The sequence below is a fragment of the Macaca nemestrina genome, chromosome 1 (assembly GCF_043159975.1).
Source record: "Macaca nemestrina isolate mMacNem1 chromosome 1, mMacNem.hap1, whole genome shotgun sequence".
Taxonomy (NCBI): domain Eukaryota; kingdom Metazoa; phylum Chordata; class Mammalia; order Primates; family Cercopithecidae; genus Macaca; species Macaca nemestrina.
Window position 1 is genome coordinate 74,690,771 of NC_092125.1, and position 22,863 is coordinate 74,713,633.

General features: G+C 35.5%; 1 protein-coding gene across 33 annotated transcripts in view; it reads right to left on the bottom strand.

Annotated features, from left to right (window-relative positions):
* LOC105493516 (estrogen related receptor gamma) overlaps positions 1 to 22,863 on the bottom strand; it is a 643,478-nt gene that overhangs the window by 38,223 nt on the left and 582,392 nt on the right. For 26 of the 33 annotated variants that reach the window (XM_071080675.1, XM_011761198.2, XM_071080677.1 and 23 more), the window contains one exon: positions 22,077 to 22,259. In XM_071080675.1, the coding sequence (XP_070936776.1) occupies positions 22,077 to 22,259 (183 nt within the window). The remainder of the gene's footprint in view (positions 1 to 22,076; positions 22,260 to 22,863) is intronic. The other 7 variants (XM_011761212.3, XM_071080749.1, XM_071080756.1 and 4 more) reach the window with 1 other exon arrangement.

The window sequence follows — 22,863 nt, forward strand, 5'->3', positions numbered from 1 at the left end:
TTTCCTGAGCTATTTTCTATGTTCCTCCCAGATGTGGGACTTCTTACTTAACCACTTCAGTAGGATTTGGGATTTTTTTCCTCTCTTGGAAGAATAAAAAGATGCAATTCTTTTTGATTCCTTATAAAGCAACTCTTTAAAAGTAGCTATAACTCTTAAATACAAACACAAATGAAACATCAACTTGTAGTTATGAAACAGAGAGCCACATCTCAGCAATGGCGGATGATGCATCACACATATCCCTAGAATTTCCTATTAGGTCTCAAGGTAACAGGGAGAATTAAAAGATAGACAGCTGCCATATGAAGGCGTAGACTTCAATAATATTCAGAAAGCTACTATGTTTTCCACTCTGGGTTAGGATACCTTGTAGCATTTGTTACACATCTATCTCTAATTGTCCTTTAAAACTTTGTTTTTTAAACTTTCATATTTTTATACTCATTTACCTCATATACTTAAACTTCTTAATGATCTCAACTGCATTTGAAAACATTGAATTCCACACAAAAAACATCAATAATGTTGTAGGATTGAATTTTTCTTCTATCTACCTATTTATTAATTTATGAATGTAGCTCTTGGTCCACATTTGGTATGGACAAAAGAGTCTTGCATGTGTCATGCATGAATAATCCCATTTTGATGGGGACTGGTTTTAATTTAGTGTTTATTTGCACTCAAATTGTCCTCAATTAAGTCTACTACTTTCTATCTCCCCCTTCCCCCCAAGCAGATGGCATTTAAAAATGTATAGTAGTGTTTTTGAACTGGGGAATTCAGTGGAAGAACCAAAGAATGCTAAAAGTTCCACAATATTGAACTTTGTGGAATATTGAACGTATGTGGAAACATACGTTTCCATGCAAAATAGCCATGGCACCGTGTTGACAAACACTGTGAATTCATGGCTCTGTAGAAATAAAACTGGAAATTGAATACCTAGTTGCCACATGCAACAATGCACATGAGACAATCTTCAAATCACTGACAAGAAATTGTGTGTTCTGATATTGCCTGCAGCACTGTGCTATCCATCCATTAAATCCATGGAATGACATTATTTTTTTGGATTGTAGTATTGTTTCCAAACCTGCCTTCAAGACTATCATTTTGTATTCATCTGGAATTTTTTGAAGTTTTCCATCATCATTTAAAAAGTTTAGGGATAAAAATCTGTTTTATTCTTTTGCACAAGCATCCAAGAAATTTCATCCATGCCTCTCCTAATCCCTGACAGCTCTTGATGAGTAAAGAAATAGCTGCCTTGAACCACAAGGTTTAAAGTTCATCTTGGCAACACGGGTTTACATCACTCCAGGATTCCAGCAAGCTTCTAATTTTGTTTTATTATCTTAATATTCACATTTAATTGTTGCCTCTTAGAGGCTTACCACTGAATTTTGGATTACAAATACATGGAATTTCAACATGTACTATCACATTTTTTATGTGTTTCTGGTGCTTCACTATGAAAACTATGATTACATTTGCAGTGTAGTCTCTCAGTCTGTTTACTGGAAAAATAGTATCCACCATCAGATGAACAGGGTCGAAACAGTATTCTACAGTTTGCAGGATTTTATTCATATTTAACGTGATAATGACAAGCAGAAGTTACTAACATATCTTTTTAAGAGATAGGTCAGTTAAAAAATGAAGAGATTATAAAATATTATTTTTTGCACTTACGTTCAATAATGCTGAAAATGCAAAAAACTTAGAGATTTCTTTCAAATATTGAATAGAAACTTTTGATAACTTGAATTCACATGTGTTGTAAAATGTGAATAGCAATTACATTAGTGATACTGTTCAGGACACAAATGTTCATACAGAATTAACTATGTGCACTTGGAAATAAACTTTGGGTCTTGGTTTCCTCATCCAGACAAAATAGGAGGATGACTACAACAACTTCACAGGGATGTTGTAGGTATCAAATGCAAGTGAATATTCCATTTATTTGGAATGATTTTATAATCTGAACATCATTGTGATTGTGATAATCATTGTCATTGTTTTTTCATCAATAGTAATAATAATTCAGAACTGTAAAGTAAGGAGACATTTCACATGGGTGAATTTCATTATATAAAACTCCAAAACATTTTTTAAAGATTTTAGTCACCCTAATTAAATTCCTCAAAAATAATTACATATTCCTCAGTCTTCCTAAACAAAGTCTATTACATACATATTTAATTTTCCTGCTGACTCAGAATCAGCAAAGTATCAAGAACCAATCAGGAGATCCAGGGTTGTAAGGAGATGTCCTCCAAGGTTACTGAGGAACACGGGGGATACCAAACCCACATTATCTAGCCTCCAGTGCTAGGTTTTTTAGTACTTAATATGCATTTTATATTTTTTCAGGCAGGCTCTCTTACTTTTAATTGCTGTTCATGGGATTCCCTTTAGCATCAACCTCCCCTCAAACCTGCCGTGAAGTGGAAGAAGAGTTAATCTAGTTAGAATGGAACATTAGAACGAGTTTGAAGAGCTGAGGGACTCTACTCCAAATATAATACCTTCTCAGGTTACCTAGAAAACACGCTTTTGGTTTGGTTTTTGTTTTGTTTTTGTAACATTGCTGTAAGGAGTTGGCGTTATTCAGAATTTGGTATAATATTGTCCTAGATGGAGAGAAACTGAATTGAAAGACAGTGACATGAAACTGACTTTAATAAAAATTTCTGCATCAAAATATGGTTTTATGGGTGTTTTTCTCTTAAATGATTACGAAGACAATTTAAGAATTAGAAAACAACAGTAAGAATTGAATTATATAGCCTCATATATATTTTCAAGTAATTGCCTGGTATTTATGCAATATAACAATATATTACATATAATGATTTTTAAAAATGTACCCATTAATTTTTTTCATTTGGAGGCAGGGGCTCGCTCTGTCACCCAGTCTGGAGTACAGTGGCACAATCATAGCTTACTGTAGACTCATCCTCCAGGGTTCAAGCTATCCTCCTGCTTCACTTTCCCCAGTAGGTAGGACTACAGGCATACACCTCCACGCCTACCTAATTTTTTAATTTGTATGTGTTTTTTAAAGACAGGGTCTCACTATGTTGTACAGGCTGGTCTTAAACTCCTGGCTTTAAGCGATCCTTCTTCCTCTGCCTCCCAAACTGCTAGGATTACAGGCATGAGCCACTGCACCTGGCCTATATTAATGATTTCATATAAACTTTAAACAATTCATTGTCAAGCTTGTAACATACCCACGCCAATGCATAAGTTCTAAAAATGTCCAGACTAATATTAACATTCAGAATTATTCTGATGTTATTTGTATAAATTCATATAAAAGTTTTATCTACTAAAAATTCAAATGTTTTCAAATATACGTAGCTTTGATCTGAGTATCTAGAACACTTATCACTTACTGTTTATAAATTTTTCAAAATTTTATGTATATTCAAATAATAAGACAATGTTTGTTTAATGAATACATACATATTTATATGTTTGTTAAAATGCATACAGTTTACTCAATGCACTACAATGGCTTCTTTCTCCTTATAATATGTGAATATGTAATTAACAACGTAATAAATATCTCCCATGAAATTTCCAAGAAAACTCTTAACTCAAATGTTCCCTGGCCACTTTTTATAGTTCACCATTTTTTCTGTTTTATTTTTAAATGCCAATGATAAAATGTACTGCTTGGCCACAGAGTACTCATGCAAATATACCCTGTCTGCTCAAACAATATTTATTGATTTTATTGGAGAAGATGACTTCTTGTCAAGTGAGAGACTAGAGATGATAATAAAACTATCCTACTTATGTATTAATTTATAAGATTTGCAAAATTAAATAAGAAACTAAAAAACTCACTTGTGGGATGGTTTAAGACAGATTTCTCAACCTCAGCACTATTGACATAATTCTTTAATGAGGGCAGGAGGTGGGGGGATTGTCCTCTTCAAGGTAGACTATTTAGCAGCACCTCTGCCCTCTATCCACTGGATCTTCCTCCCCTGACTCTACTGTAACAATCAAAATATTGTCAGCCATTACCAAATGTTCCTTGTGAGGCAAAATTGCCCCATGTGTCAACTACTGACTAGTGATGATGTAAAACATCTTTCCTTCCTAAATGAATTATTCGTTGTTGAGAATAATGGTATCAAAACAGCTTGTCTGGGTCTACGTAGCATTTTTGCAAACCTAATCTACACAAACTTGAACAAGAGGACCTCCTCTATTTCCTAAACTTGTTCCCAAGCAAGATCTCCATCTCCCATAGCAATACTAGGCCAGCTTCATGGACATGCAAACTGTGCAGGAAGCCATGCTTGGTTTAATGCTTTGTTGTAACCACCTTGAGATTCGTAATAAATTTTAACAAGGGGATTGACATTTTCATTTTGCACTGGAATTTGCCAATTATGTAGCCCGTCCTGCAACAATGATCAAATCAACATTATCAGATGTATCAATAAATCTATATTTTATCAGTCTAAGTTTTGGAGAGCCTGTGTGCTTAAAAAAAATCAGGTTGAAAGTTAAAAAGGACTAGTCTATAGTAGTAATTTTGTTTAGCATAATGGATAATGATCAGGGTTTGGAATCATAGATTTAAATTTCACCTCTGCTACCTATCTATCTATCTATCTATCTATCTATCTATCTATCTATACACTTTAAGTTCTGGGATACATGTGCAGAATGTGCAGGTTTGTTACCTAGGTATACATGTGCCATGGTGTCTTGCTGCACCCATCAACCCATCATCTACATTAGGTATTTCTCCTAATGCCATCCCTCCTCTAGCCCCCCACCCACTGACAGGCCATGGTGTGTGACGTTCTCCTCCCTATGTCCATGTGTTCTCATTATTCAACTACCACTTGAGTGAGTGAGAACATGCTCACCTCTGCTATCTTACTAGCTCTGGTATCTCAGGCAAGTTGTTTGACTTTGTTAAACTTCAATGTTCACAGTTATAAAATGGTAGGAGAGGTCATCTTTGGGTTTAAGATTAATTGAGATAATATATGTAAAATAATCAGTATCAGGCCTGGCACCTAGCAAGAGCTCAATGAATGTAGCTGGATGATGTTGAAGTTGATGATGGTGATGACGATGATGATAATGATGATGATGATGATGATGATACCAAAATCCGTTCTGGATTGGGACGAGAAAGAGTAAAATTCAACCTCAAAACCTTCATCACACAGTTTTTGAAGGCAGATTTCCAGAGTTCAATGTTAGTCTCTTTGTTTGAATTACTGCCAAATTTTTTCCATCACTGCTAACAAAAAAGTCTCAATTCTAAATTTTAAAAACACTACCAAGTGTTTAAAGCTTAGCCCTACATTTACACGCCCAGGCACAATTGTCCAGAGGCACACATTTAATGGGGCTGCACATACACGTCTGCTGACATCACCCTGTCGATGGTGCAAGCGTGTGTGTTAATACATTTCATACATTAAAGATGTAAATTTTATTCTTCAAGCTGAAAGCCAGGTGATTAATTCTCATAGCATAGTGATCAATTGGTGCAGATGCTCCACCTGTATTAATGTTTGTTTTTGTACACATTAGTAGCGGGAGTACACCAATAACGCAGGTGTCTGACACAGAGCTATGCAACATTCCCTTTAGCCGGCAAACATTGAGATCAGTAGTTAGGTTGCACGTAGCACTGCCAATTTTTTCAATTAGACCCATTATTGATTTGATGAAAAAGCAAATTAAACATACCATGGTGGTATGTAAATTGGTTAGAGAGAGCATAAGGTTCTGGTACAAAGCTTCAAAGGCATGAGCTATATGGCTTTCATCAGCAGTAACTCATAGGGGTTCCTGGCAATTGCTGCTATGTATGGGGTTCCTTGAGCTATGTGGGTTGGCTAGCAAAACAATCACCTGGAAAGACCAGGACTATATTTTTAAAAATTCACCGCGGTTTTTCAGAAAGAAAAAGAATGCCGGAAATTAAACTTTGGGTGGCTATGGAGAAAGGAAAAGGTATGGAAGCAGCATAAAATTGCTTTTGTAAAGTATGGCTCATTTTTATAAGGTTTGGCTCATTTTGCCTGCCCACCTGTATGGCATACAAGGTGAATCAAACACGGGTACATATGCGACATTTTACAAGTTGATTATGTTGATTCAAACATTTGTGTTGACCTCTCTCTCAAGTGATTGCATGTTCTCATTGTCTAAATTTAAAGCCTCCTGGCTTGGTCTATAACCAGAGTCTAATCCAACTTTTATACTATAATTCCTTAAAATGTAAAAGAATGTTCTTTCTTCGATGAATGATGTTCTTCAGTTCTGCTAATAAATGAGGCAGAGGTTTTGAAAATGGATTTGTTTAACCTATACTATAGATTTAACCAAAAGAAAGAAGCTAATAATTAAACCTTCCCATACATTTATCCTTACTGGATTACTCTATATCATGCAAATCCAGCTGAGATGTCATTTTCTTCAAGAAGTCTAACCTGATTCCAAATGTTAGAATTTCCACCATGGTACACCCATAGTACACTGTGCTACTCCATCAGTGCACATAGAACACTGCTAAGAATGACTCTTTGCTTGCCTGTCTTCCCCAATAGACTCTAAGCTTTAGGAAAGTGTGCCCTCATTTACCCTACTTACTTTTGTACATCGCCTTGCAGAGTAATTACCATAAAGGTACCAAAAACATTTAAAATAATTAAGGAAATCATGCAGTAAAAATTTTGTCAATTTTAAGTGAAAATGTTTATTAAGTAAGATTCCAAAAAATTTGCTTTTCTCACTGCAAATAAGGGACCTAGCAGGCCAAAGGATTGGTACTGCCAAACGTTAAGCTCTAAATTTTAACTGTATAAAATATGACAAATCCGTCAAGACAAACTGGAATCTCTCAATGACTATTTCAAGTGCCACCAAAATAAGTAGCAGGTGCACCAAGGTCATATAAATATGTTCTTCACATGTTATTTAGCAACTTACATAGGAGAAGGCAAATAACTTTTACAGAGAAGAAAGAAAAAGAACAAAAGTGATGTCCATAACTAGGTAAGGCTAAGACCAAAAAGAAAAATCAGAGAGTTGCAAATTTTAAATATCATCAGATCAATGATGGAAAAGAACTTTTTATATCAGAACTCAAAAGAAAGAGAAATAGATAAGAGAAAAATATTGGAAAGGAGGGAAAAGTATAAATATTGATTGCATTGAAATAATCAGATAGAACCAAGAGAGATTGGGGAGGGTCCTCCATTTGTGATAGGACAATTTCTGCAAATAAATAAAGAAATAAAGGGACAAGTGTTACAGGTCATCAGCACATATTGAGTTGCCAGGTGAGCATAATTAGAGAAAAGACATTCATTCAGATCAGATAGTCCATCCAAACAATTACATTCCTTATCCTTTGAATTATAACATCTTATATCTACCAAGATTTCAGTATGTGCCCCAAATAAGCACATTCTTTCTCTTTCCTGGCCATATTGGGGCACTGCATACATGCACATCTTCACAGAGAATGGCTTAGATCAAAAGAATACATTGCCCATACAGAGAAGCTCTAAAATGTGAAACTTAGAAAAATAAAGTTTTTGTTCACTTTTCCCCCTGAAGGAAAAGCATTCCATCCAAACACATGAGGATGGCATAAATCACCTGAAGAGTTCTCGATTGTTTTTGTTTTTCTTTATTTTTACACTTGTAAGTTCATTTTTTTTAAAAAAGAGAGGAAATATAGAAGATTGGAGCTGGCACTGCCAGCAGTTTCTGATGGGAGAGAGCATATGTTTTCTGTCATGTTGGCATCTGACTGCAACAGCCGTGCGGAAGTCAGTTCAAGTCCTTACATCAAAGTTTGCTTGCCATTGTGGGGACGTTGTTAGAAGTTGAAAAAAAGCAATGTCCATTTGAAGCTTGTCTGTGAACTTTGCATGAACCGCTAGGAATAATGTAGTGTGATGACAAGCCAGTTATACCTTCCACTAAATTTGCTGTCTGGAATGAACTGAAATAGTGTTTGGTTTGTGTAATTACGTCCATCTATCTTTATATTCCAGCGGCATATCGCAAATTGAAAATACTAAAAATTGACTGTTGGTTCTGATATTTAATGATTGCCAAAGACAAGACGATGATTTATTGGTTACTTACCGATGTGACACATTTGCATCTTATTAGACGGAGATTACTATTCCTTAAAATGCGGACGAGGCCTGATCATGTCTGATGGATTGATTTGATTTGCAAATGTAATCAAACTAATAAGAGGGAAAAAATGAGCAATAATGCCTTGTTTTTCAACTGGCAATCACTCCGCTGCCAACAAGGCTGATATCCCTGACTAAGCAGCCTTTACACAGTCTTCCTGTCACCTCAAATAAACAAAGGGATGCTAAGAGCTTGATAAAAGGATAACAAGCCAAGTATGGACGCAACATGGAGCCCACACCTCTGAACTGTGCTGTTGCCGGAGAGAACAAAAGTCAACGGCAGGAGATATAACACAACCTTAACAATCTTGAGAAAAACAATGGCTATAATCAGTTCTATATTCCCATATGAAGTCATGGTCAATGAAGAACCTTTTCTTAAAGTAAAGATACTGCCATCCTCCTTAATGCAGAAAATAGGTCTCTGTTCATAAAGGGACCCCATTTCTGGATTAGTTTAACTATTTAAAATCCAAATGGTTTCAGAACAACCATGTATATAGAGTTTGAAAACAGCATAAAAGCCCTTTCAGGCAGATTCTGGCTCTCAGTTTAGTCCACAGACTATGGCTGATAATCAGAACATGGGAATAGAGAGCCGCAGAACAGTCAATGCTGAAATACTAGGCCAGGAGGCGTGGTTGACATCTGACTTACATCACTCTCAAAACACTTCTTCAAGACTCTTGACTATGTGAGACAGAAGAATTAAAATTATGATCACGAATAGGCTGCAGAACAACAGTCTCGAAATACAATTTCAAAAAATATTTTGATAATGCATAAACCATGCATCATAGTCATAAAATACTCACAGAGACTGTCTCCCAAGAATAGCAGTGTTAGTAAAGCTTATCATATTGTAGGCTCTTAATATACACTTTGTTTAGTGCATAAATGAATAGGCATGAGCTTGCTACAAAAATATATTGCACATGGTATTTTTGTTGAGGAACTGAATATTACAAAATGTTTAGGAAAATGTCAAACTGAATTTATAAAGCTTATTTCCATATTCAGATGTCTCAAAAAATATCCCAGTTGATATTTTGTGATAACCTGGCTACCCATTCTCAGGCCATATAAAATGTACTCAACCATACAATATAGTACAGTTAGATTCAAATTAAATAATAAATAATTCTATTCTAACTATAAAAAATTGCCTTGGCAATTTGAGTTAAAGTTTCACGGCAAATACACAGACATGTTAAAACCCTCAGAGTATAAAGGGTCAGACAACCGATCGGGTTAATTAAAACCCGTGGATTATTCACAAGCTAATTTTAACCAAATGTTATGTACTGATCTGCCAGAAACAGTGTTTGTTCACAGATAGCATCAGTGCTTACATGGTACGTTCAAAGATGCTTCTATTTTGTGCAGAGAGATATAGTAGAGAGGCTGACTGAGATTTATTATTGGGGTGTGCCTTTAAAGCATCTTTAAATTCATGTTATTTTATCCTTCTGCTGTCTTTACTATTTAGCTCTGCATCAAGATCCTTGGCAGTTGTTCCAGCAACCAAATTCTCGACCACTTGGGCTGTTGGCCATGTTCCCCAATCACAAATCTCCGTCAGTCTCTCTACTACATCTCTCTGCACAAAATAGAAGGATTCTGAACCATATCTATAAATTAATAATCCTTCAGAAACTGGTTTGATCTGATATATTCACAGAGTATACCCAGGCTATATCAAATAACATAGGCCTATTGTTTATACTTTGTGATATATAATGTTTCAAATATACCAAAATAACTTTCCTAAAACATATTCACTGCTATTAATCTATCTTCAAGAAATATAACATATTGTCCACACAAATGTGTGTGTGTGTGTGTGTGTGTATATATATATATAAAAATAATGTGATATAGGAAAAAAGATGATAATTTTTAAATATCTAATACTCTGCATAAGCAGGTATAGTGTACTCTTTTCTAAAAAACTGTTAGGGATAATGATAAGTATCAATAGTGCACAACTGAGCATTAATAGACCTGAGTTTTAGTCTCAACTCTGTCTCTGACTAGCTTGTGACCTCATGCAGATCATTCAACTTTCTTGATCTTAAGTGTGTTTATCCATAAGTGAATGTGCAAGTAAAGTCATTTAACATTTGTTGAACATTTGAAATTATATGTCAAAGATTGGACTGGGCACTTTGCCTATGTTAGCTCATTGGATTATCTCAGATATCATACAGTAGGTATTAATAACCCCAACTTATATATGGACAAACTGAGTTTGTGGGATGTGGCAATACTAAGATTTGAACGAGGGTCTCTAACTACAAAGACAGTACATTGCTGACTTCAATATGGTGCCTCCCCTTAAAATATAAAGGTCTAGCAAATTATCTCTAAAGGCCATTCCAGCTCTATCATTCCAGAATTGACTTTTTGGGGAAAAGGATCTAGCTTTCATATTCCATATATTAGAAAACGGTGTTAGAAAGCTTCCTCTAGACATGCTTTTAAATAAACAATCATATTTTGAAAGTTTGGGAACATTTATTATAAAGCTCTCTCTTTTAGAATAACAGCAATTCACAGAAACAAAGCTGAGAAATGTGAAGTAATTCTTCTATGTTTTTCCCCAAAAGATGAATCTAGAAAACATTGCACTTGAAGCTCTGAGACTGCATTCCTCTTTTAGGTATACAAATCTGTGCTGAGGACACCCTGCCACTGACTGGGCTTTGCCATGACACAGACAAATCACAAGAGTAAGAGCAGCTTTACTTTTTTTCTTTTTTCCTAAAATGCTGACCATGTCAGGAAGAGTTAGTTTCTTCAGGAACTCACAGCTGCTCCTTCTCCCTCTCTCCCTCTGCAGCCCAGGCCACCATGTGCCCTGGCACAAACGTGCTGACTGGTGGAGGAGGCCCAGCACTTCAGGTAATTAATCCTTTCCTAATGTAGGTTAAGCAGGTGTGAAACCTCCCTCATACAGAGAGGAGGTGGCTGCTCTTTGGAGACACCCCTAGTGTTATGGTATTTAATTGGGCTCAGATGGTTCTCAGAAACTGGGTAGGTGTGTTGCTGACCTGGACATTCAGTTTTCAACTTGCTTAAGCTAAATCCAGTTGACGAAATTGGTCCTTTCCCCTTCTGGGCTCCCTAATATTAACAATTTGTGGTTGCCAGAATAATGCCCATTCTGGCAATGAAAATGTAATTTCCTCGTTGGAAGCAAAGTTATGTCATTAATGGAGACTAGCAGAGTTTAAGATTAAGTTGAATTGACTATTGCTCTCTGAATTATCAGGGATTGGGTTTATTCATTATATTTCTCTCCTTTCCCAAATACAATGCACTAGTAGTTTTAAATTCATATGAAAATAATATTTTACTGCACCATAAGAGATCCAAGTGTACATAAAAAGCTAAAACAAAACCCCTACTTTGAGTTTATATACTTTACATATCATCCCTGACACTTGCTATAGGAAAACAAAAACAAAAAAACCTGGCAAAAATTAATATAAAAGTTGTGGACTACTCTAGAAACCAAAAATTTTGAAAGTGTGTTTTTTACTGGAGGAATAAAAGTTTTCTTCAGAAGAGTCACAGTAAAGTAGGTATAAACAAATGGAGGTGTTATGACCATTCAGCATGCAACATAGGACTCCTTAGACAGTTGCCAATGAGTGATTTTGGCAAGTTAAATTGGTTCTTCTAATTGAATTCTTCTAATTGAGGTTATTTATGATGACTGAATTGGGGAGGAAGCGGCATGATTTTAGTGAAATAATATTTTATAAGAGTCTAGTGCTGTGGACACACTTGGTATGGTGTTAAGATACGTCATTTGAGGCCAAGCGCAGCACCTCAACCTGTAATCCCAGAACTTTGGGAGGCCGAGGTGAGTGGATTGTCTGAAGTCAGGAGTTTGAGACCAGCCTGGCCAATATGGTGAAACCCCTCCTCTACTAAAAACACAAAAATTAGCCGGACTTGGTGGAGGGTGCCTGTAATCCCACAGGCTGAAGCAGGAGAATCCTTTGAACCTAGGAGGCGGAGGTTGCAGTGAGCCAAGATTGTGCCACTGCACTCCAGCCTGGGCAACAAGAGTGACTCTGTCTCACACAAAGAAAAAGAAAAAGAAAAAAAAAATCTCATTTGAGCTGAGTGTGGTGGCTTATGCCTGTAATCTCAGCTACTTAGGAGGCTGAGAATGGAGGATTTTTAGAGCCCAGTAGTTCCAGGTTGCACTGAGCTATGATCACGCCACTGCATTCCAGCCTGGGTGACAGAACAAAACTCCATCTCTAAAAAAAAAAAAAAACTAATTTGTAAAATGCCATTAATATCAATAGTTTGGGTCACTTTTGATATCAGTTAGTACAGCTTTCCTGTTAAATTTGTTGAAAATTAAAGAAAAGAGAATAATAAAAATGTATACTTAAAGGGAGAATAGTGCTTCAACTACATCTATGTAGACCCTTACTGGGATTAATAAGGAAAATTCATTGTTCACAAGAAAGAGGGAAATGAACAGCAAAGGAATTTGCTGTAGCTTTCGCCTTCCTCTTCTCCTTTCACTGCCCTTATAATCCCTCAACAGAGGTGATGCAACAGTCTATTAGATCTCAATATCAAAAATATTCCCTGATATTCCTCACACCTTTAATTCCTCCCCAAGTGTCCATATTGAGTTCAGTTCAACTCCGTTTCTCTTTTCTTCACCCACACCAGCACCATTGCCTTTTACACATCAAAACCACACTTTGTTTCTTGAACCTGGTGGTTACTTATTCACCGAACCTTGGTCTAACAAGGAGGTAGGCTGACTCAGTCACATAAAAGAACACAGCCAAGGCTGATATTCTTGGCGGAAAAAAAGCAGACAGATGAGCAAAGGTACATGGCTTTTCTCTACTGAGGTTTCTGATCCAAAATTATTTCAAATTCTCCTTCTAGTGGAAAAAGCTCTATCCTTTAAAACACATACTCGCTTCACTATAAATCACTAGCACTTTCAAGATGTCAATTCTATTTTGTGTTTAAAGTGACTTGAATAGTTCTCTTCCAAAGTAATTAGGTTACTTTCCAGTTTTCATGAACTAATTTTTATAGGTACAAAGCTGGATTACCCAGCTATTATATGCACAAAATACAGTGTTATCATATCAGAAATTCTAAGTTCAGCTGAGTAATACAGGTTCCCTCTTAAAAAAAAAAATTGTTTTAACCTGAATAGTTAAAACAATTTTAAGAAATCACTTCTCTGCCTGTTTAAAAAGTGCTTTAAATGACTATATTCTATAGAAAACTGTTTCTCAGATGCCTGATGTCTCCAGCTGCCACACAATTTATATCTCTTTCCTCTGCTCTTTGTTTTTCAGCCATTTTCCCTGAATGTCAAAGTCAATTTAGTGCATTTCACTTTGCTGAATAAATCAGAGGCGAAATCCTTGCTAAAAGTGAAAATTTGATTTGCTAAAAGGAGCTTAGGGCAACTATTAATCAATATATCCAGAGTGTCAAAGCCAAGGCCAGGATAGACACGCATTCATTTGGAGATTGGCTGAGGCAGATAAAGGGGGACGCAGGGGAAAAAGTGCAACCAGCCCACTGAAGGGAAGTGGGATTAGGGTTGGAGAGAGGGTCAAAAAGGAGCAAAGGGGAAACCAAAACATTCTATGCATCGTATTCTGCATTCCTCCCCCAACTTTTCTCTTAGAGGTGGAAAAAGCTTTTTTAATCAAGCATTTAAGCATATATGAATTACACTAATTATGCTAGCTTTTATATAACAATTTTCTCACAAGACCCACAAGGTTTTCTCTCTTTAACTTATCAAGCAGCTTAAGAATAACTAAAAAGTCAGAGGTAACAGCTCTATTAACAAAAAAGAAGAATGCCAGAAAACAAAATATGCCAGGTCTATAGGATATTGATATTTTCATAATCCTCAGGTAAGTTTCAGGAAATTTCAGGCTTCTAAAAGATTACAATACGTAGTGAACTGAATGATTGAGCTCATCCTGTCACTTTATCGTTCAAAAGAGCTTAACAATTACCATGAACTTGCCTTAAAATGATAACATATTTTAGGACATAGTACATATAGAAATCCTCAGTACTCAGGAATTGCTTTCAAAAGTATTGGGAAATCTTTCTCTGTATAAAATAATTCAAAAGTTTCCATTTTAATCTTTTCAAAATGCAGTTCAACTCAGGGCATCTTCAGTTAAAACTTTCAATAGCACTTCACTGCCTTCAGAATAAAATTTGTTTTCCTTAGCATGAAATTGAAGGTTTTTCATGATGGCATCCTTGCAGATCTCCCCCGCCTCAAGTCACATCTTCTTCCCATGCTCCTCCTTCTAAGTCCCCATGTGACTCTGTAGGAGAGGACTATCATAGCCCTCGTCATCCAGTTATAGTTGTCAAATCATCTCTCTGAATCACCCACCACACTGTGAAGATCTTAAAAGCAGAACTTGTGCTGTATTAATGTGTGCATCCTTAGTGCACAGGGTCTGACATAGAGTTCATTAAATGCTTATGCATGGAAGGAAGCAAGGAAAGGGAGGCAAGAAGGAGGGAGGAAGAAACTAAGAAGAGACTGTTAAGTGGTAGAGCTAACATTTTGTATATGGTTGAAAGTCTTGCACAACTACTCACTTCTGCTCCAATTTACCTATAACTTTCAATCAGATTAATTCCCCAGTGATCTGAAGAGAGTCAGAGAGGGGGAGCATCCAATCTTAGCAACCAATCATTTGAGAACTTTGCCAGCTCTTCACATGAGTGGCTAGTGATTGACTTGTTTTAGTAAAATTTGTAATCAGGAATCTTTAGGATACACTCTAGTACAAACACATTGATTTTTATTGATTTAAAGATGGGTTACACATTTCCTTTTAAATTCATTCTCCTTCCCTTTAATCTTTCATTTTTTAATATATAGATAAGATTTCCTGACAGGGCAAATATGTTACATTTGCCTTAATTTGTTATGAAACAGAGGTAGGTAATCTGGAACAAATGATAATTAACAAGAGAAAAGCAGACAAGGAATGAAAGAAAGATATAAGGAAGCCACTGTTAAAAAATCCAAAGCAAACCAAGCCAAACCAAAACCAAAAAAAACACATTAAATATACTATGTGCCTAAATTTCATTATCAACCGTGTGTGTCAAGGTTCCTGACTCTCAGGTTTACTCATCTATAAAATGAGACTAATAAGATTAAAACTTACCTACAGAATTGTTGTGGACATCACATAAAAGTTTATAAGGGTCTTTTTAAAACAATAAATAACTATGGAGATGTTAGTTATTTTTATATTTAAAGTTTAATCCTATAAAAAAAAGCTGAATAAATTCTGGAACTAATAAAGTTGTAAACCAAGTAGGTGATCACAAATATATGCACACACATGTATATGTATTTATGCAGACATAGATCCATCATTCAGGGTAGATGTCATGTCATGCACATCTTTTAAATTTCCCATAGTATGAAGTGTAGTGTTAGATATACAGCAGACACTCAAATACTTAAATTGCATTCAGTGATTACTATGAAATAATTATTTCACTTTGATCACAGGTATACAAGGGCATGGTTAGGTATGGATGGCAAATATGTTCTGAGGAGTCCTGGGAACAAGTAAAAGCAATGCTGGACTGGAGATCATATGAGCACAGCATATTTAGTATGATGACAGAATTGTATATTAGGTCAAAAACAATGGCGTGAGTGGTGAGGACAAGCCTCTCTGAGCATTTTTCACAACTTCGGCTTGTCTCTTGAACTAGACCTCTGTCTAGGAAACTTAGCTATTCCTCTGTTGGTCTACGTTTTTGTTTCCAGCAAGGGTAGCTGCAGAAATTACAGTCCCTGAGTAATACTTCAGATTATTTTTTTCAAAACTTATTTCTCAACTTACTGGTTCCTGTTTCTATGCCATAGTTGTGACTTCAGAAACTATTAAATTGGTAAATTTTCAGTTGTTTTAGGCTTGACCAAAGAGGCTGGACTAAATCGTTTAGACCCTAATGGTCCTGCCCATGTAGAATAAAATTATGACAATATCTACACAATGATTCTCTTGGTTAAATAAGCTTTTCTCCCCTCTCTAATAAAATTGATGTTTGTTCTGAATTTTTATAAATTGCTTTTATGAATACGAACGTTTTAGGTCACTTGGTTTTAATTGCAATGACAATCTATGGCAGTACCTTGAAAATAAAAATGAATAGTGAATTCTGTACATTTAGTTCATGCTTTATAATTTGAAAATTATTTATACATATAAATAATTTCCATATGCATTTTTTCCTCATTTGATTTCTATTTTAACTGATAGAGCAATTAAGTAACTTACAAAAAATTACTCAACTACAGCTCAAGTTTTCTGATTTTACTTTCAGAATTACTTGACATTTATTAATCACAACTACAGGTATACAGGTATATAACTATCAGGTACATTAAAAATAACCTTTAAATATTTCATAATTGAATACTCTTTCTTTTCTTTTTTGTTTTTTTTTTTTTTGAGATGGAGGCTTGCTCTTGTTACCCAGGCTGGAGTGCAGTGGCATGATCTCGGCTCACTGAGACCTCCGCCTCCTGGGTTCAAGTGATTCTCCTGCCTCAGCCTCCTGAGTAGCTGGGATTACAGGCACCCACCACCACGTCCGGCTAATTTTTGTACTTTTAGTAAAGACAGAGTTTAGCCATGTTGGGCAGGCTGGTCTCAAACTCCTGACCTCAGGTGATCCACCCGCCTCAGCCTCCCAAAGTGCTGGGATTACAGGCGTGAGCCACCGCGTCCAGCCCATAATTGAATATTCTCATAATTTAAACAGTCTTATTAAGTGCCAAGGTTTTGGGTCTTATATTTAACTTTCTTCCACTTAACTAAAAGACTTAACTACTTCACAGTTCTAAAATCATTAGGTTACATACACAAAAGAAAAGTTAATCCTAAAAAAGGAGGCTGCAAGTGTTTTAATTCCTTCATAGCAAAGTAGAAATATTTTAAGTCCATGTAAATTGACTTACGGGATGGAGTAGAGGGTAGAAACTTAGAGCCAATTAAGAGTTTTGTGCTATGCATATTTTTAGTCAACGAATCAATAAATATTTATCAAGTGCCAATGATACAGATCCAAAACAGAATATAAGGTGTGACTAACATATGGTATAACTCACCCTTAGTCAACCATGTCCTGTGTCCTGCACATCAAACCTTAATCACACCCATATACACATAGAAACATAGTTTACATTATAAATGGAAACATAACATTAAATTCTTTCTACCACATTTTATTGTGCTTTTGCATGTATCCTAATCACTTAATGGTGCTACCATTTTAAGATGGGTATTTTACCCATCAATACCCAGTAATGAGTATTTTAAAAATGAAACCTCCATAATTTTGGTTGGTGGATGATATAATCTTAAAAATTGGACTCTCTAAAATTTATTAGAACGATAAATACATCTTCAAGCAGTATCTTTAGCAATAAATATTTACACATGCCTGGCAATTCTTTTCCAAAGCTTATACCCTAAACATAGAAACAGTTTATCCATGTTCTTTATAGATTCCTTTCATTGCTAGAAAAGTCTAAATGCTTCTGAGAAAACTATAAAAAGCTAAGTCAATGAGCAATTTTTGATATGTTCTCCTAACTGAATGTTTTTATTTAAAAAAATGTTTCAGGGCAAATAGTAAATATTGGTTTCTATGGCTTAGATTTCTGTTTCTTATGTGAATACATATACTTAAAGACTCTTTTATTACATCATCTTCTTTATGTAGTTTTTTTTTAGAGTTTAATATCTCCTGCCTCCAGTTGATAGGAAGAAAATTATAGGTATTTTTTTCTATATGATATCATTACAATAGAGATCATTTGAAAAACATAACTGAGGCCCCCAAACTTGAGCAAAGTCCTCCTTCAATGGGTAATTATTTAATTTGTCATGTTAAAAATAAACAAGCAGACCTGAAGATTTGCCATATTAAACAAAGACAATTTTTTTCTAAAATACATTCATTCATTTAATTGTTAAAATACCATTCTGTTCTTTTACACTAAGTTGTCTGGTAAGATCCATAAATATATTTAAGCCACTTATATAGGTCAGCTAATATGGGTTATGCTTTTTAAAGCACCATCTGACTAAGCACATTCTGCATTTTGCTAACAAAGTTACAGTACATAATAATATTTTAATCAACCAAAAAGAACAATAATAGATCTGACTGTTGGGCTGATAATCGTCTTATCACACCCTGTGAAACCTAGCTCTAATATTTGACAGAGCCTCCATTACTTGGCAACCCATTCTAAAAAAGGCCAACAATGGAGAGGGAATGAAGTGGAGTGTGCAGTACCTCCGTATCTACATAAAAGAGATTAGAGGCGACAGCATTCCATTTTACAGCTCAATCATATTGTGTTAGCATGCGCTTATCCGAGCGCGGACGAAATTGAAAGAGAAATAAAAAAGAGTCAGGCAGATAGGAACCAGAAAAGCGAGGCATGAGCAATTTCCAAGGATATAAAAGGATGCTAATGGCTGGGCCCTGTCATTCTTAAAAAGGGCTATTAGGGCACCATCATCTGTTCTTGTGCCCTTATGCTCCTCCAACTAAAGTCAAGCATTTTCTAAAGCCCTTGTGATCTTTTTTCTTCTAGAGATAAAGTATGGTCATGTTTCATAACAACACACTTTCCCATTTATATGATTTATTAATGTAAGTCAACTAATTCTATTTACTGATTAAAAAGAACCCATTCCATATGTATTTTCTTCAATATCTTCTTTTGTTGTATTCTTCACTTTCTTAAAAAGAAAGTGCGCAAAAGTACATTCGAAGCAGCACAGAAAAACTACTCATTTTAGATGATAAACTTCATTTTAAAAATATATATGTATGTGTATGGGTGTAATTACACAAACTGAGAACAGCATAAAGACAACAGGGGCTTGAATTTTAGTGTATTAAAAAATGACTTCACTTTAACATAAGCTTTACAAAAACAAAGAGTTTTAAAGTTAAGACCAAGACGGATGAAATTTCAGCTCTGATTTGGCTTTAATTCCAGCTATGACCCCAGTTATCAGGATTCATTCATGTTATTAAGAACATGATTTTACTTTTATCGAGGCAGAAATGTGACTTTAATCTTTACTTTCTCCAGCCTTTACTTCCCTGTCTCTCAGGCTGTATAGCTGTAGTGTGGTCCTCTACTGACCAACCTCCTGAACTCAGGGTAAGGCAGCACACTTTGATATCAGAACACCCTCTCCTTCTACCTCAAGCACTGTATGGCATAGGTATTGTTAAAAAAATAAATAAATAAATAAATAAATTTCTGCTAACTCTTGTTTTGCTAATCCCTTTCTGAAAAGCCAAGATATTCCTTGCAATCATTTAAAACACCCTCAGGGTATCACGAAAATCAGAGCTGTGAATCACCACTCCACAGTGAACTCTTCTGACATTTGCTATAGAGAGAGAATAACGTCAGTCCCCACCAATTCTAAGCCTCAGCTTAAGACTGAACCCATAATCGTACAGTACTTGTTTCCACCACTGGAAATGGTGTTACTCATAGTTATTTAAAGTTGCTATCTTTACAAAAGTCACTAGAGCCCCTTTACTGTGACAAGTCCCTTTGTAAGTTGCCATTTCTACTTGGATGCACAGTCGGACCTGCATATTTATCACTGACTTTCCTTACTAGAAAATTCAAAAGAAATTGTTGACTTTTATTGGTCTTCATTATGTTTTATCTGTATGATATCAAAATATTGGCTTTACAAATCTCTTATTTCAGGTGGAACTTGAGCAGAACTCTCTGAAATAATGGGTGGTTTGGAACCATAGCGACACAGTTTTCCACGCTGTTGTTAATAACAATATTATCATTATTATCATTTTGAAATAGGTTTTTTAAATGCAATCAACTGGAGACTGAAATATCTTGATTCTACCCCAGCAAGTCACTCTGAAGGTACTGGATACGGCTGTGAATTTGTGCTAGTGTTTTTTACTTCTCTCTGCCTCAGATCTCCCTATCTTTGAATTGAGATACCTGATTCGTGGGTTAGAACAGTGGTTTTCAATTTGGGGAGGAGCGTCAGGCTGGTGCGATTTTACCTCCTGGAGGACATTTGGCAGTGTATGAAGACAGTTTTGTTTCTCACAATTCAGGGGTGCTACTGGCATCTAGTGGGTACAGGCCATGGGTGCCGCTAAACCTCCTGCAACGAACAGGGCAGCTCCTCATGACAAAGAATTATCTAGTCCCAAATATCAATAGTGCCAAGGCTGAGAAACCCTGGGTGAAAATAATGATATTTAAAATGTGTGTATACATATATCATAATTATATATTAATATAAATGATATATATCAATCATCTAAAAAAGTGTCTATGGACAGACACTTCAACGAATGTCAGTCTTGTTTCTTTTGTCTTTAAACCCTTCAATAATGCTTTCCTTACAAATAAGCTTTCATACACTGTTGAAGTAAATTCTGGCTGTTCCCACTGCCAAAGTCAACAATTGTCTTACATCTTGCAGTAAATCCTTTCTTTTTATTTTTCTAAAAGTCATACAGATGTGATTACAATCCAACAGCAATATCAAATATCCACACGATCAAATTCTTATTCTTCTTTTAGATGTAGTAATCCTTGTGTAGGTGTCTTCTAAAGAATACACAAGTTCTTCTATTTAACTAGTTTTGACTTAATTTGGGGGGCTTTATTAGCAAACAGTGTAAGACAAAGTAGCTGGTATAATACAGAGTGATGTTTAAATTAGTTTACAATTTGCTTGGCCTCATCTAGAACTGCAACGAACAAAGCCATTCAGAAATGTCAGCTGTGTTCCTAACCACTGTAACAAATTGTCGCCTGAACGCTGCACACCTAATGACTTCAAATTAGCTTCACTGCGATATCGCCTGACAGTTCGTTACGACTGTTAGCAACATAGCTGGCGTATCATGACCAATAAATTGGTTTCAGTGTGGGCTGGGAAAGGGACTTCCATCAATTTGATTAAAGAAATTACTGTAGCATTCAAAGCATAAAGACAAACTAGTTTAAGGAGACAGAAATAAGTTAACTGTACCAGAAAAACATTGCTCATCATTTGAAAACTTGTTTACAAACTATTTGAAAATTAAACTCCAAACAAATAAAAAATAATTCAAGTAGAATACTAAAATTGTCAAAACTTACAAGCATGTATAAATTTTTTCATATTACAGGATGGGTCAAGAAAAAAGAAGAGAAATATTTTTAAATGCTAACTTTAAATTACCATATAGGAAAAGTTACCATGTCCAATTAATATTTATTTTCACAATTTGTCTGTAAAGTTAAGATAAATATCTGATTGTAAACCAAAGCAAAGCTTGTGAATATGGCTAGCAATAGAATATAACTAGCCACTATGAACAAAACTAGTGATTCTTAGTTGGGAAAATAGTACATTAGGCTATCGCTGACAAAAACATTTTTTAAAGTGAAAAGAAAAAGCAGAAGTATTTGCTAGGAAAAAGGTAGGAATTTTGACAAAGCATAAAGAAATATTTTAAATTTATATTCTCATTAGCTTACACTGGTAGTAGTACCTGTACATATGAAAAACTAACAAGAACTCAAGGTGGTGCCAATATAAAAAATATAAAATCGAAGGGATTCTACTAGGATATGCAAAGCTCTAAATTATGATTAAAAATAAACGTAAAGGTTTTTTTAAGTCCAAATGAGAAAACTTTGAATTTGCCCAAATATATATGCAACCTTTTCTTTTCTTTTTTTTTTTTTTTTTTTTTTTGTTTCAGAAAATGTACCTGGAATATGCTTCGCCCATCCAATGATAACCACCAACTCTCGGTCGGCCAAGTCACACAGTGTAGTGAGGGCTTTGATGTCACTGTCGGGGACAGTAGGGTCAGGCATGGCATAGATCTTCTCCGGTTCAGCCACCAACAAATGTGAGACAATCTTGTTATCTGCAGGATCAGACCAGAGCACTACAAGATCACTAGTAGTATCATCCCTCTTTTATAAACCTTAGAGTATTTTGTGTTTTGAAAAACAACCCAAATACCCTACAATAAACTCTAAATATTCCAATTATGGCTCAATAGGTATATATTAAACAGTGTGCAGGAAAACTCATAGCAAGACATATGCCACCGCAGTCATGATAGAATGTAGTCTTTCTTTCTTTTTTTTTTTTTTTTCTTCTTTGCTCTACCTGCTTTTGCTGGAATGAAACGTCTGTCCTGTAGTGAAAATTTTTATAGCAAACAGATAAGACAAGTTAGATGCTTTCTGGGTTTGTGCTTTGGTTCTTAAGTGGGATTTGGTGAAATAGATTAAATGGTATACAACAGCTTAAAATAAAACCCCCAGTAAACCATTGAAATATAGATCATAACACAGGAGGCAAAGAACTACTAATGCCCACAGTCATAATGGGCATGAAAGTCATTAATTGTCTTAATTCCTTTAAAGAAGAGTAAAGGTCAGAGCCCTTCTGCCTTGGTGAATTACTGACTATATAACTCTATCTCCGTGGGATGCATTAAATAGGAATTTCTTTTTTTCTCCCCCTCCCCACACACCCAGCCA